This window comes from Condylura cristata, unplaced genomic scaffold (genome assembly GCF_000260355.1).
Source record: "Condylura cristata isolate star-nosed mole 26May11 unplaced genomic scaffold, ConCri1.0 scaffold00017, whole genome shotgun sequence".
NCBI classification, from domain to species: domain Eukaryota; kingdom Metazoa; phylum Chordata; class Mammalia; order Eulipotyphla; family Talpidae; genus Condylura; species Condylura cristata.
In genome coordinates this window covers 28,180,817-28,191,950 of record NW_004567118.1, presented here as the reverse complement: position 1 = coordinate 28,191,950, position 11,134 = coordinate 28,180,817, and the positions used below count along the sequence as shown (strand labels likewise).

At 51.7% G+C, this 11,134-nt stretch overlaps 1 protein-coding gene across 2 annotated transcripts; it reads right to left on the bottom strand.

Moving 5' to 3' along the window:
- Positions 1-220: 220 nt before the first annotated feature.
- On the bottom strand, positions 221-9,788 carry CCDC42 (coiled-coil domain containing 42). Of its 2 annotated transcripts, XM_004684600.1 has the most exons (7): positions 9,706-9,788; positions 9,270-9,375; positions 8,878-8,982; positions 6,914-7,111; positions 2,315-2,536; positions 2,050-2,208; positions 250-327 (listed from the first exon to the last, which is right to left on the bottom strand). In XM_004684600.1, exons 1-7 carry the CDS (start codon positions 9,786-9,788, stop codon positions 250-252), a joined length of 951 nt encoding a protein of 316 aa, XP_004684657.1. The 2 variants fall into 2 exon arrangements, with proteins under 2 accessions (XP_004684658.1, XP_004684657.1); XM_004684601.2 differs by lacking the exon at positions 2,315-2,536 and having other exon boundaries at positions 221-327.
- Positions 9,789-11,134: the final 1,346 nt, after the last annotated feature.

Below are 11,134 nucleotides of genomic sequence, written 5' to 3'. Positions count from 1 at the left end.
TTGAGCGTGGAGGCTTTTGGGACCTCTCCCTCAATGGACACTCTTCCCCATTAATAAACCACCAAAAAGAGAGAGAACTTAGGAACAAACTTCTTATAGAATTTAATGTCTTCGTGGCTGGGATGGACTGAGGCCTAGTGGCAGATGTGTGCCAGCAGAAAGGCTCAGCTGTGCAGACTAGCCTGTGACCTTGCCAGGAACTTAGTCTCTCTCAGATTCTCTCAGAACACTCTAGAACCACAGGGCTCCTTAAACCCGGACTTGCTGCTGTTCCTTCTTCTTTACCTCTGCCCAGATGTCTGACAGGTCTTGAATAAACTGCTGGATCTAACAAGACAAGGAGGACAGAATTAACCCCACCTAGCAAGAGGTCATCCCATCCCCAAATCCGAATAAGTCTGACATCACATGTAAAGAGTATCATTTTCCTGGAATGACCCACCTGCCCTCATTTGACAATTATTCCCATTGGAACTGAGAGTCAATTTCAAGTCAAGAAGTAGTAACTATGATCAGAGTTGGAGACTCCTAGGGGCAAACATGAGGTGTGGTATGAGGAAGTAGTGGTGGGCAGCCTAACAGACAGAAGGGCAAGTGGACGGTGGGACAGGCAGGTCAGCAGGTTGGGTCACAGCTCTCCAGTTTCATAGGCTTCAGGCTGGTCCTTTTCTTGAAACTCAAACTGATCTTCATTGGGATCATCTTAAGTCATCAAGGTAACTTTGAATTCTACTCATTAGCTACTTTTTAAAAAAGATTTAGATTTATTTATTTATGCATACAAGAACTGGGGTGCAGGCCAGAGGTACAGGGGCTAAGAGAATCTACCAGAGACAGAGTGGGAAGCAGAACTGATGGGTCTACTGAAGTACACTGCAGTGGGCGGGGCAGGAGAGGTCTGGTGTGCCCTGGGGGTCAGCTCCTTGGCCAGGGATCAAATTTACACTGCAGTGGAATGGCTTGATAGCACAGAGAATTGAACCCCTGTGCCACCAGGGAGACCCCTCATTAGCTACCATTTTAAAGAACATGTGACAGGGAAAGTGGGCTGCCTTGAAAGTCACAAGACCCAGGTCTCAATGCAGCACTGGGGAATCACTTCATCTTTCTAGGACACAGTCTCATCATCTTTAATAAGGGAAGACAGAAAAAAAGGTTGGCCTTGCGGCCTCTAAGAACTCAGTTTAAACATCTTTCCTTTTCGAAAAATACCGACGGTTTTACTCATAGCAGGAGTATAACAGACCAGGAGAAAAAAAAATAATAATGATCTGCCATATACCTGAGACGTTTTATGGAGATGGAGTGGGGAATGGGATCAAAAACAGTGGGGGGAAGGAAGGGCACTGGACGATGGTGATGGCACAGGGGTGACTTGGTGATGGGAAGCCCACGGGATTACAGCTGAGATGGAAAATGCACGGATGGAAAATGCACAAAAATGATGTAAAGATAAACTATTATATTATTTTAAAAATAAAACAGCCATGTACATATAAAAAAAAAAATCTTTCCTTTTCAAGAACATTTCTGGAAGTGGGACTACATTGACACTTCAAAACTCTCACAAGCCTGTCAGCCATTAACACTGTTAAAATGACCCCAAATGCCAGATGTGAGATGACTTCAGGTAGCACAGGGACATGCATTAAATAGTTTTGAAGCATACATAGAAAGTGATTTCCTTTTAATTAGTCCAAAGAAAAAATCACCGATGTGATTTCCCTTTATCCAAAAATCCCTTCTCTTTTCCCAGAGTGGGCCACAGGCCACAGTGACTCAGTAGGATTTTGTGAGACTGCTTAATACAAAAAATGAACTCCATGATGGGTCTCTGCGCTCCCATGTTATTTGGGGACAACAGGTCTCAGCTCCAATGCAGGAGATCTCAAAGCCTTCAATTCAGACCAGACCATCACCTAGCACCTTGAACTGTCATCTCAGACACTGAGCTGGACTGGGGGTGGGGCTTCACTGTTCCACTCAACCTATCCAGAACCACCCTGGCCCAGAAGATCCAGGCTCCAGGGCAGCTGCCCCATCTCCTACCATGTCCAGCTGCTTGTGTGTATCCTCCAGAGACACAGTGGTTGTCTCCTTCATTTGCTTGCTGACGATTTGGAAAAGGTTCAGAGTGGCCATCTTAATGGTGCCAAGCAGGAGAGTCTTCTTGGCTGCAGTGTTCTGGATATGTGCCCAGCGAGATTCCTAGGGAGGGGCGAGAAGGGGGCTGAGTGGGGGCTGCATGTGTGCCACTCACTCACCCAGCACCCAGAGGCCCCCAGCTCCCAGCTCCTCCCTGGAGGCCTCTCACCCAGATGATGACGTCACTGCGGGCCCGGTCAAAGCGCATCTGCAGGCGAGCCAGCTCATTGTTGTGCTGCAGGATCTCGTCGTCCTTCTCTTCCATGTAGCGCGCCAGCCGAGCCTTGGCACGCTCGATGTTCTCCTGGCCCTCCTGTGCCGACTGCAAGAGGTCTTGGTGCATGCTTACCAGCGTCTTGTAGCGCGTGATCACCTCATGGATCTCTTCAAACTGCAGCCCGAAACTCACGTCATTACACTGCCTCCCTGGGGTGGGGCACAAGGCTACCTCACCTGACGACTGTGGCCCCAGCCCCTGGACACCTCAGCTTAGCAGGCAGGCCCTGGGCCAAGGTCAAGGGGGCAGAGGTTGTGAGGCCATTGTTTGTGACTCCTGAGTCAGTACAGGCTGTGGGCAGTGGGCTGTGTGTCGGGACATGTGTAACTGGACCTGGGGCTCTCTCTTGGTCGTGATTACATGTCCGAGCAACCTGGAGAACTTTGAAAACATCACCAGTCAAGCCCCACCGCCAGAAATATGGATTAATCAACAGGTCTAAGGGAGGTCTTTGCATCTGAATTTTGCAAAATCTCCCCCAGGTGATTCTAGGGCTGAGAATCACTGGTGGGGGCATTTTGAGATATCTTCTGAGCAACAATTATCCAATTCAATGAGACTGTACCAAGAACCACCTACAAGTCTGAAACTGTGCTACATGCTCAGGCTGTAGGAGGAGATAGAAAGCCATACCCTGTTCTTAAGAAGCTTCAAGATGGGGTGGTGTGCAGGGAAGACAAGCAGATAAGTAAATGTCAGTTACAGCACAGTGATAAGCCCTATCTTTAATGGGAGCATGGTGCTGGATGGAGGCAGTGGGTTAATGCCTTCTACATGGTACTCTGATATTTTTCAACATTTTGCCTAGGAAGAGGCTGGGGCTGGAGAGGGTGCCAGTGAGGCAGGTGGCCTCCCAGGCCCAAGCTCAGGCTAGTCAGGCGTGGGCCAGAGTCCTGCCACTCTGGCCTAACTCATGGAGCTATCAGGCTCTATTCAACAAAACAGAAAACCATAGCCTGTGTGGTTTCTTCGCAAGGAGAACCCCTTCCAGGATGCCATCTCACCTCCCTAAGGGCTTATCAAAGTGCCTCACAGCCACTCCGGGGACACTCAGAGTGTGTCCCATTTCATGATGTTTCTAGTGATAGACTGGTGCTCTGGGAACTGCTCTGCCCTCCCTCCTCCAAATATGCCTCCCAACCCAGCATTAGAGGTAGAACAGCCAGAAAAGGTTTCCTGGAGGAAATGATGGTTGAAATGAGACCAACGGTGTGAATAGAAGACAGCCAGGCAAAAACAGGTTGGGCAAGGTGAGGAGGTGTTACAGACAGAGGGGACAGTGTGGGTAAAGATGATGGCATGTGGGTGGCAATGTCAGGATGCTCAAGGTTATTCAGTCTGAATGGCCTGGGTCCAAGCTGGGAAGGTGGACCTGAGGAAGTGAAATCTGAGGAGTATGGACTTTATCTACTGAAGAACTTTCAGAAACAGACAGATAACTTCATGTCTGTGTTTCTGAAAGTTCAATCAGTACAAGATGAATGGCATACAGCAGTGAAAATACACACCAGGAACATTTCTCCAAAACTTAAAAGTTGACGTCAAAAGGAGATCAGGTGCAAAACTGGAAGAAGCTCCCACTTCTTCCCACTTTGAATATCAGAGTAGAAGTGAGGAATTGAAACAAAGCATATATGTTCAATCCATGAGATCATACAGCTGTCAACAACATCTCAGAGGTCACTTTTGGGGGATGCAGGAGAACCAACTCACTGTGAAAATGCCAATAAAGTATCAAGCATTTGACTAGTATTTGCAAGTGGGCATACACAGCTGTTGAGGTGACATGAGAAATTGTATACCTGACCCTTACACAGTGTTGTAAATTGAAAAAAAAAAAAAAAGACACAGCAAGTAAATATTTGATAAAGTTTCTTTCTATGAAGTCCATTTCGTTATGGTATTATTCTAGCTAACATGAAAAAGATATGATGGAACATTTGATAGAAGGGTCTTCTGCCCCATCAGTATCTGGCCCTTTACCTAGGAAACCAGAATTCTGACTTCTGTCACCAAAGATTCATTTCACCTGACTTTTTAAACATATCAATGAATCATACATTATGTCCTCATTCGAGTCTGGTTTCTTCTGCCCAGCACAATAATTAGTCTGTGATACTTAAGAAACCTATGAGCCATACAAAGAGCATGTGGGGAGATTTAACATGGATAAGATATTTAATACTAAGGGATTATTATAAATTTTTACTAGGTGTAGCAGTGGTATGATGTTAAAGAACTTTTAGCTTTAAGAAATACAAACTTATAGATAAAACTTATAGATAAAGAATATTTGCTTCAAGATGGCAGAGGTGGGAAAGTATAGAGATGACTGTGAGTGGGTTAACTGTTGGAATTAGATGTTGAGTAATGGGCATTTAATAGCATATTCTCTCTACTTTTGTACATAGTGGAAATCTTTCATAATAAAAGATTTTCTAAAAGAATATTGGCCAGAAAAAGCAAGTTACAGAAGGATATGTACAACATGATTCAGTTTATGGAGCTGTGATATGTTGCCAAAATAATAAAAACAGGCATGTGAATAAGAAATCAAAATCAGAATACAGGTCACCTCGGAGGTGAGGGAAAAGGACAGGGCTGGCACACAAGAATTGCTGCTATTGGTTTATGTTGGGAAAAAAACAACCAAGAGGAAATGGGAGAAAATGTTAAGAGTTGACAAAGCCGTGTGATGAGTACATGGGTGCTTTCACGTATTTCTCTATGCTTTTCGGTATGCTTAAAATATTTGGGAAGTCATAGAGAAAGAGAAAAGAGAAAGATCACGCTGGTGTAGAATGTGGTCAGGCTGGTGGGTGGGAATAATGCAAAGCTGATGAGGCACACTGGTGGTCAGGATGAGAAAGAGGCAGGGGCTGGATTCCAGAAATGCCTAGAAGGCAGACTAGCCCAAACCTGCTGATTGATGGCTAGAGGGGAGTGGAGGAGGGGGAGTAAGGATGAGGCCCTGTTCTTGAAAGGCTGTGAGTCTGGCCTATGGGCTGAGCTGTGGACTAGAAGTTGGGGCCTGAAGCTAGGCTGCTCAGACAGCACAGCGAGAGATACCGCAGAGACCTCAGTTCTGAGATACGCGTTTTACCAACTCTGAATCTGACTCACAATATATTTCTGTAGCTTTAACATAGTAGTCTTCTCTCATGCCCTTCATCAAAACAAAACAAAACCCAATTATGAAATGAAAATGTGCCTATAGTCAGTAGGCATTACCTTAGAATAACATAACAGAATCTGCATAAATAAATGAGGTCAGTGGTTCTATGTGGAACTGGCTGGAACTTAAAAAGCTGTGCACCCTTTGACCCCCTGGGCCCCCAAGACACCGTTCCATCCCCCAAGAGGGCATCCCTCCTTGTTCCATGCTCACCAACCTGGTGAGGACCTGCCTGCTGCTGTCACTTGGGGCTGGGAGAACAGGGTGGCTAGACACTGACATGAGTGGTATCCATGGGAGTTTTGGAACACCGCTCAGAGAAAAGCAGGGGGTCTGGAGAGAGACCCAGGGAGCAAGTAAAAGCATAAGGAACTAGTAAGGAAAAGGAACATGAGGGGGAAGCCTGAGGGTCAAGAACAAAGGAGCGGGAAGGGGACGTGTCCTTGAGGCAAGAGCTAAGGCTGTCTGCAGCATCTACAGTGTCCAATAGGGCCGATGCAGGGGACAGAGGGCTGGACGTGCCCTTAGGTCTGGCCCCGTAGGAAAGCAGTTGTCAGTGGCACTCTGGGGCCCTCACTGCAGGGCTAGGAGCAAGGGCTCTGCCGCTGACAGCCGGCGGGTGCGGGAGCTGCTGAGCTAGCCTCGCTGGGCCTCTGCTCCCGCTCCGTCAGAGGGGCGTTTCACTGCTTCCTCTGGGGCTCAGGAGCCGCCCAAGCTGAGTGGAGGTCTGGCTGCAGCACCCAGCCCAGGCCACTCACGGAGCACCCAAGCTCTGTTAGGTTGGGGATTTTCCAGTTTCTCTCCCTCCAGCGCCTTGATTTACTCTTAAGTACGTTACACCAGGGAGGAGGGCAAGCAGGACTGGATGGAGGCCACAGCCGGATGCAGAGAAAGCGCGTTACTGGTGCTCCAAAACCCAGCACTCAGGAAGAGGTGAAATGGCCCGCAGAGACAGAGCTGCACGATGCCACGCACACGGACGCACACAGGGACACACACAGAGATGTGTGCACACACGTGGACACATACAGACACACGGGCACACACGGACACACATACCTACATGGACATATGTGGACACACACATGGGTACACACGTGGACACATGGGCACACACGTGGACACACGTGGACACACGGGCACACACGGGCACACAGGGACACACACCACTGTGGCCTCACCGGGGCCTTTTCCAGCACCCCCGGATCCCAGGACTCCTCAGGGCTGGGGTCCACGTCCACTCCTGGCGGGGATCCCCAGTGCCCTCCCCACCTTGCCTCACGCTCCCACCCCGCCCCCCGCCCCCTCGCCCTCACCTCGGAGTTCTCCACCACCTTCTCCAGGTACTTGTTGAAGATAGAGTAGTCCTGCAGCTTGCAGCTCAGCCGCTGGTGCTCCAGCCTCAAGGCCGCCATCTCCTGCTTGGCCTTGGTCAGCTCGCGCATGCGCTGCCGCTTGAGTTCGCGCTCCTTGTTGGCCTTCTTCAGGGCGCGGATCCGCTTCTGGTCATTCTCCTGAGGCCAGGAGGTAAGGCTGACCGTCCCCGGGCCCGCCCTCACCGGGACCCAGCCAGTGGCGCCCTCAGCCGGCCCCACCGGCCTGCAGCGCTCAGCACACACTATGGGCGGGCTGGCACTGCTGGGCACTCGGTCTGGGTCACGAGTGCAGGCCAGGGGCGTGGGGCTCCGAGCTAACTGAGGTGATGTCTGTGAGCGTGGGTGGGCCGCGGAGGCTGCAAGGACAGAGGTTTGACCGTGTCAAGAAGTGGCTTTGGGGTATCGGACAGGGAGTGATTCAGACACTGGCATTGTGGATTGGGGTGGGAAGACCTGTGCTGTGCTGGGCCCTGCGTCTGGGGAGAAGGCCACCCACAAGTGGCTGATAAGAGTCTGGGCTCTGGGCTCTCTGACAAAGCTTCTGTTTCTGTTCGTAGCCATGGCCGGTTGTCACTGGGCAGTCCTGGGCCCAGACTTGGGAGTCCTGAATTTTCTCCTTATTTGGTACTTGGCTCCTCAGTTTCTCTGACTAGAATGAAAGGCAGTCGTCCCTCTCTTCCTTCCAAAAGCTGGGGCCACTGTGCTGGAACTATAAGGAGATGAGATGGGGCTGGGCCTGCCCCAGAGGACCCGGTAGGGTAAGATCATGCTGGAAGGCATGTTCCAAGTGGCTCAGAGTAGCACCAGGCTGGGGCAGAGGAGAAGACACAGGCAATTCAGTGCCCAGAAGGAAAGACACAGTGCTCAGCTACTGTGATTGGGTTGAGCACTCCTTTTCTTTCCTGCTGCAAAGCCCTCCCCTCGAGATTAGGGGCACACTCACCCCTACAGTGCCCTTTTGAGGCACCATGCTCTGTAGAAGGGCATGGCAATGGGGGCATCTGGAGAGCATTTGTACAAGGTGCACAGAGGATTCAGTCTCTCCCACGTGCCAGGAGACAACAGAGGCGCCCTAACCAGTGTTTTTCAAGTCCAACTGTGCATCCCAGTTCTCTGGAGATCCCTCTAAAAATTCCAACACCCGGTCCCTTGCTGGGCCTGCTGAAAGTGAGGAGAGTCCTGCAGTCTGTCCTCTGGGGCAGGCCCAGCCCCAGACAGCTGCTTGTAAACAGGATCCCAATGCTGCTGTTCCTCTGGTAGCCATTTGGAGAAGCCTTTCGCCCAAATCCCTACTCCCACCCACTTCCCTCTGGTCGGTAGGAAGGACTGGACTTTGGAGAATATGTCTAGTCTCTCCTTTCTGTGGTTTTATGTGTAGGGTGAGATGAGATTCCTTTGCTGCAGAGGCCGGTGATCACCAGCCCCTAGAACTGGGCCAGACTCTCAGGCCTCCACAAATTCTGGTTAGAGGGGATCTGGAGGAATCTGGATTTTAAATGATTAAATTATCCCTCTAAGGACCAATTGAGAGTTGTCTTGACATGGATTCTGGTACCCAGTCCTTCCATGTACAAGCTCTGAAGGGTAGGGTGCATAGGGGGCGTTGGGGGTACTGAACCCTTGTTTGAGTCATCATTGTATCCAAGTGCCTAACCCTCATCATGGCACATTCACTCATTCATCACCCATCCACCCATTCATCCACTGGATAAACAGCACATATTAGGTGCCAGCGAGGAAATGGCAGACAGCAATCTATAGGTAAAGAAGAAATTAAAAGAAGAGTGAGTGAGGATATAAAAGACTTGTTGGAGCCCTGAGGAAACAACTAACCCAGGCTGAGGAGTCAGCAAAAGCAAGGAAGGGCTGGGCGAGGGGATGTGCCCTCCGCAGTACGGGCATACCTGGATGAACTGCTCAAACTTCTGGATATGAGCCTTCAGCTGGGCTTCCTTGATGCCCAGTTCCTCCCAGCGCAGGCTCAGGGTTTCCATTCTGTGCTGAAATGTCTTGGGATAGGAGCAACAGGGAAATCAGGAGAGCCCCCGGCATGGGCAAAGAAAGGGGCCAGCACCCCCTGCCCCTCCCCTCCATCCCCAAGCCTTTCACTTTTTTCCTCTCGCCTCATTCAGAGCAGAGCATCTGGTACCTCCAAGACCTGGTTCTTTCCTGTCTCCAAAAAAAGGGAGCACAGCACCCCTACCCAGGGCTGCTGACTTTAGCTACCTCCATCCACAATAGAGAGGGCTCCCTGAGCCCCATGACCCTTCCTGCACCCTGCCTCCTGGGGCCCTACCTCCTTTTTATGTTCCATAGCATGGTGCATGATCTTGGCCTCCTTTTTCTTCTCCAGTAACTGGATGCATGGGGACTCTGCCTGATCTTCAATATTGGGGAACTTCCTGTCCAAGACATGGGCAGAGAGGCCTGTGGGTCCTGAGCACCTGGGCAGGGCTGGTAATAGGAGTCAGCCAGAGACAGGCACCCACGGGGAGGGGAGGGTGACCTCCCCAGCCTGAGTGGAAAGAATGGCATGTTGCAGAGAGAGAAGGCTGTGTGGCAACCTGGGGGATTTGCTGGGGTGGGGTGATAAGGGACGGGGAACTGTGATTTGGAGCAGTGTGTGGTGATCGGAGCAGGAGGGAACAGGTGGGGAGTGGGGTGGGCATCAGTGGTCTTGGGTCCAAGGAGAGAGGGGCAGAGGGGGCTTCCAAACCCCCTTAGACACTCACTGCAGCAGTTGTAGCAGCCGTTCCCCATACTGAAGCCGGAAGTACTCGGCGAGGTCTTCCTCCTCCATGATGCCCAGACTCATAGTGGCGGTGACCTGACGGCGGAGGGCCGCTCTTCACAGCAAAACAGAGGCCAGTGGAGCCACCGGCAGCTCAGAGTGCTGACTGCGCCCCTGTTTTTCAGGGACCCACAGAGAGTGGGTGTCTGAGAGACTGGGGAAGATGGCCAGAAGCTGAGATCAGCAGCTCAGGGTGAAGTGTTGGGGTGTTGGTGGTGATCTGGTTACCTAGCAACAGGTTGCCTAGTTCTGTGGACCACACATGGAACCCAGCTTTTGCCCCCTGTCCCCTGTCCTTGCTGACTCCACTGTTGCTGGGGCCCTACTCTCTCCAATTGCATTTACCCCTCAGGAGCTCTGGGAAGAAGTTAGGCTGATTATATGCTGGCTCCTGGTGTCCTGGTGGGGAGGCAGGGCCTGGGTGCCCATGGCTGAGAGGCGGCTCTGATTAAGGTATATGTGAGGGTGAAAGAAGAGGCTGGGCCAGCGGCAAATGCCCAGAAGAAAAGGTGATGGGAAGGGGAAGGGGGGCGTAGCTGAGGCAGCATGGGGGTGACAGCAAAGCAGAGCCTGCGGGAGGTGGAGGAGGCCTGGGGTGGGGGGGAGGGGGAAACCAAGTGGTAGGTGCGGATGTGGAGGGTGGGGAAGGGCAGACATCTGGGGACCAGAGAGGCGGGGGTCCCACTTGGAGGAGGGGCCTAGGGCAAAGTCCCCGGGAGGGTAACAGACTCAGCGCCTTTTAAGGTTCCTGGAATATTAAAATATGAAGAAATTCCAACACATAGTACCACAAGCATCTCCCATTGTACGTGTTTATGATGGCTGCCTTCCCCGCCCCATGAATGCACTGTGCATAAAGTCATTTGACCCAGGGTCCAGCATCAAATTTGACACCCTGTGTGTGTCAAGGTGGACTCGAGGGGGGCGTCCTGGACAGGGTGGGCAACGGCTGTGACCCTGAGCTGAGCTCACTAATGCCGGTCCAGGCCGCCAGCGACACGGCGCCGCGGACTCACGCGAGTTGCATGGCCTCACTCCCTGGTTTCCTTTGCAGTCTCCAAGGACTGGGGTGGGGTCGCGGGCTTTCCGCCGGCCACTGCCTCCTGAGCCCTGCAAACCCACCCCCGCGACGTTCACGGTCTTCTGGCGCCCCCTGCTGGCCGCACGCCTCATTGTACACTCAAACGTCGGAGGAGGAGACGTGCGGGGGGCCACGGTCCAGTCCAGGCCCTAGCGCCCGCGTCCTGCCTGGCTTTCACTCTCCTAGCCTGCCCTTCGGGGCTAGTCCCTTAGAAGACTCCTGAGGTGGTGGCACTTAACAAGTCGCTAACAGCCAGCCTGGGGGGCTCAGGGAGGCAGCGGGGCGGCCA

Bases quoted from the DNA above. Each gene is read 5' to 3' on its own strand.
- CCDC42 (XM_004684600.1), bottom strand. From the start codon at position 9,788: ATGAGTCTGGGCATCATGGAGGAGGAAGACCTCGCCGAGTACTTCCGG. The intron at 8,983-9,269 runs GTAGGGCCCCAG...TCCTATCCCAAG, and splicing joins CTATGGAACATAAAAAGGAG to ACATTTCAGCACAGAATGGA. The intron at 2,209-2,314 runs GTGAGAGGCCTC...GCCCCTCCCTAG, and splicing joins GCAGTGACGTCATCATCTGG to GAATCTCGCTGGGCACATAT.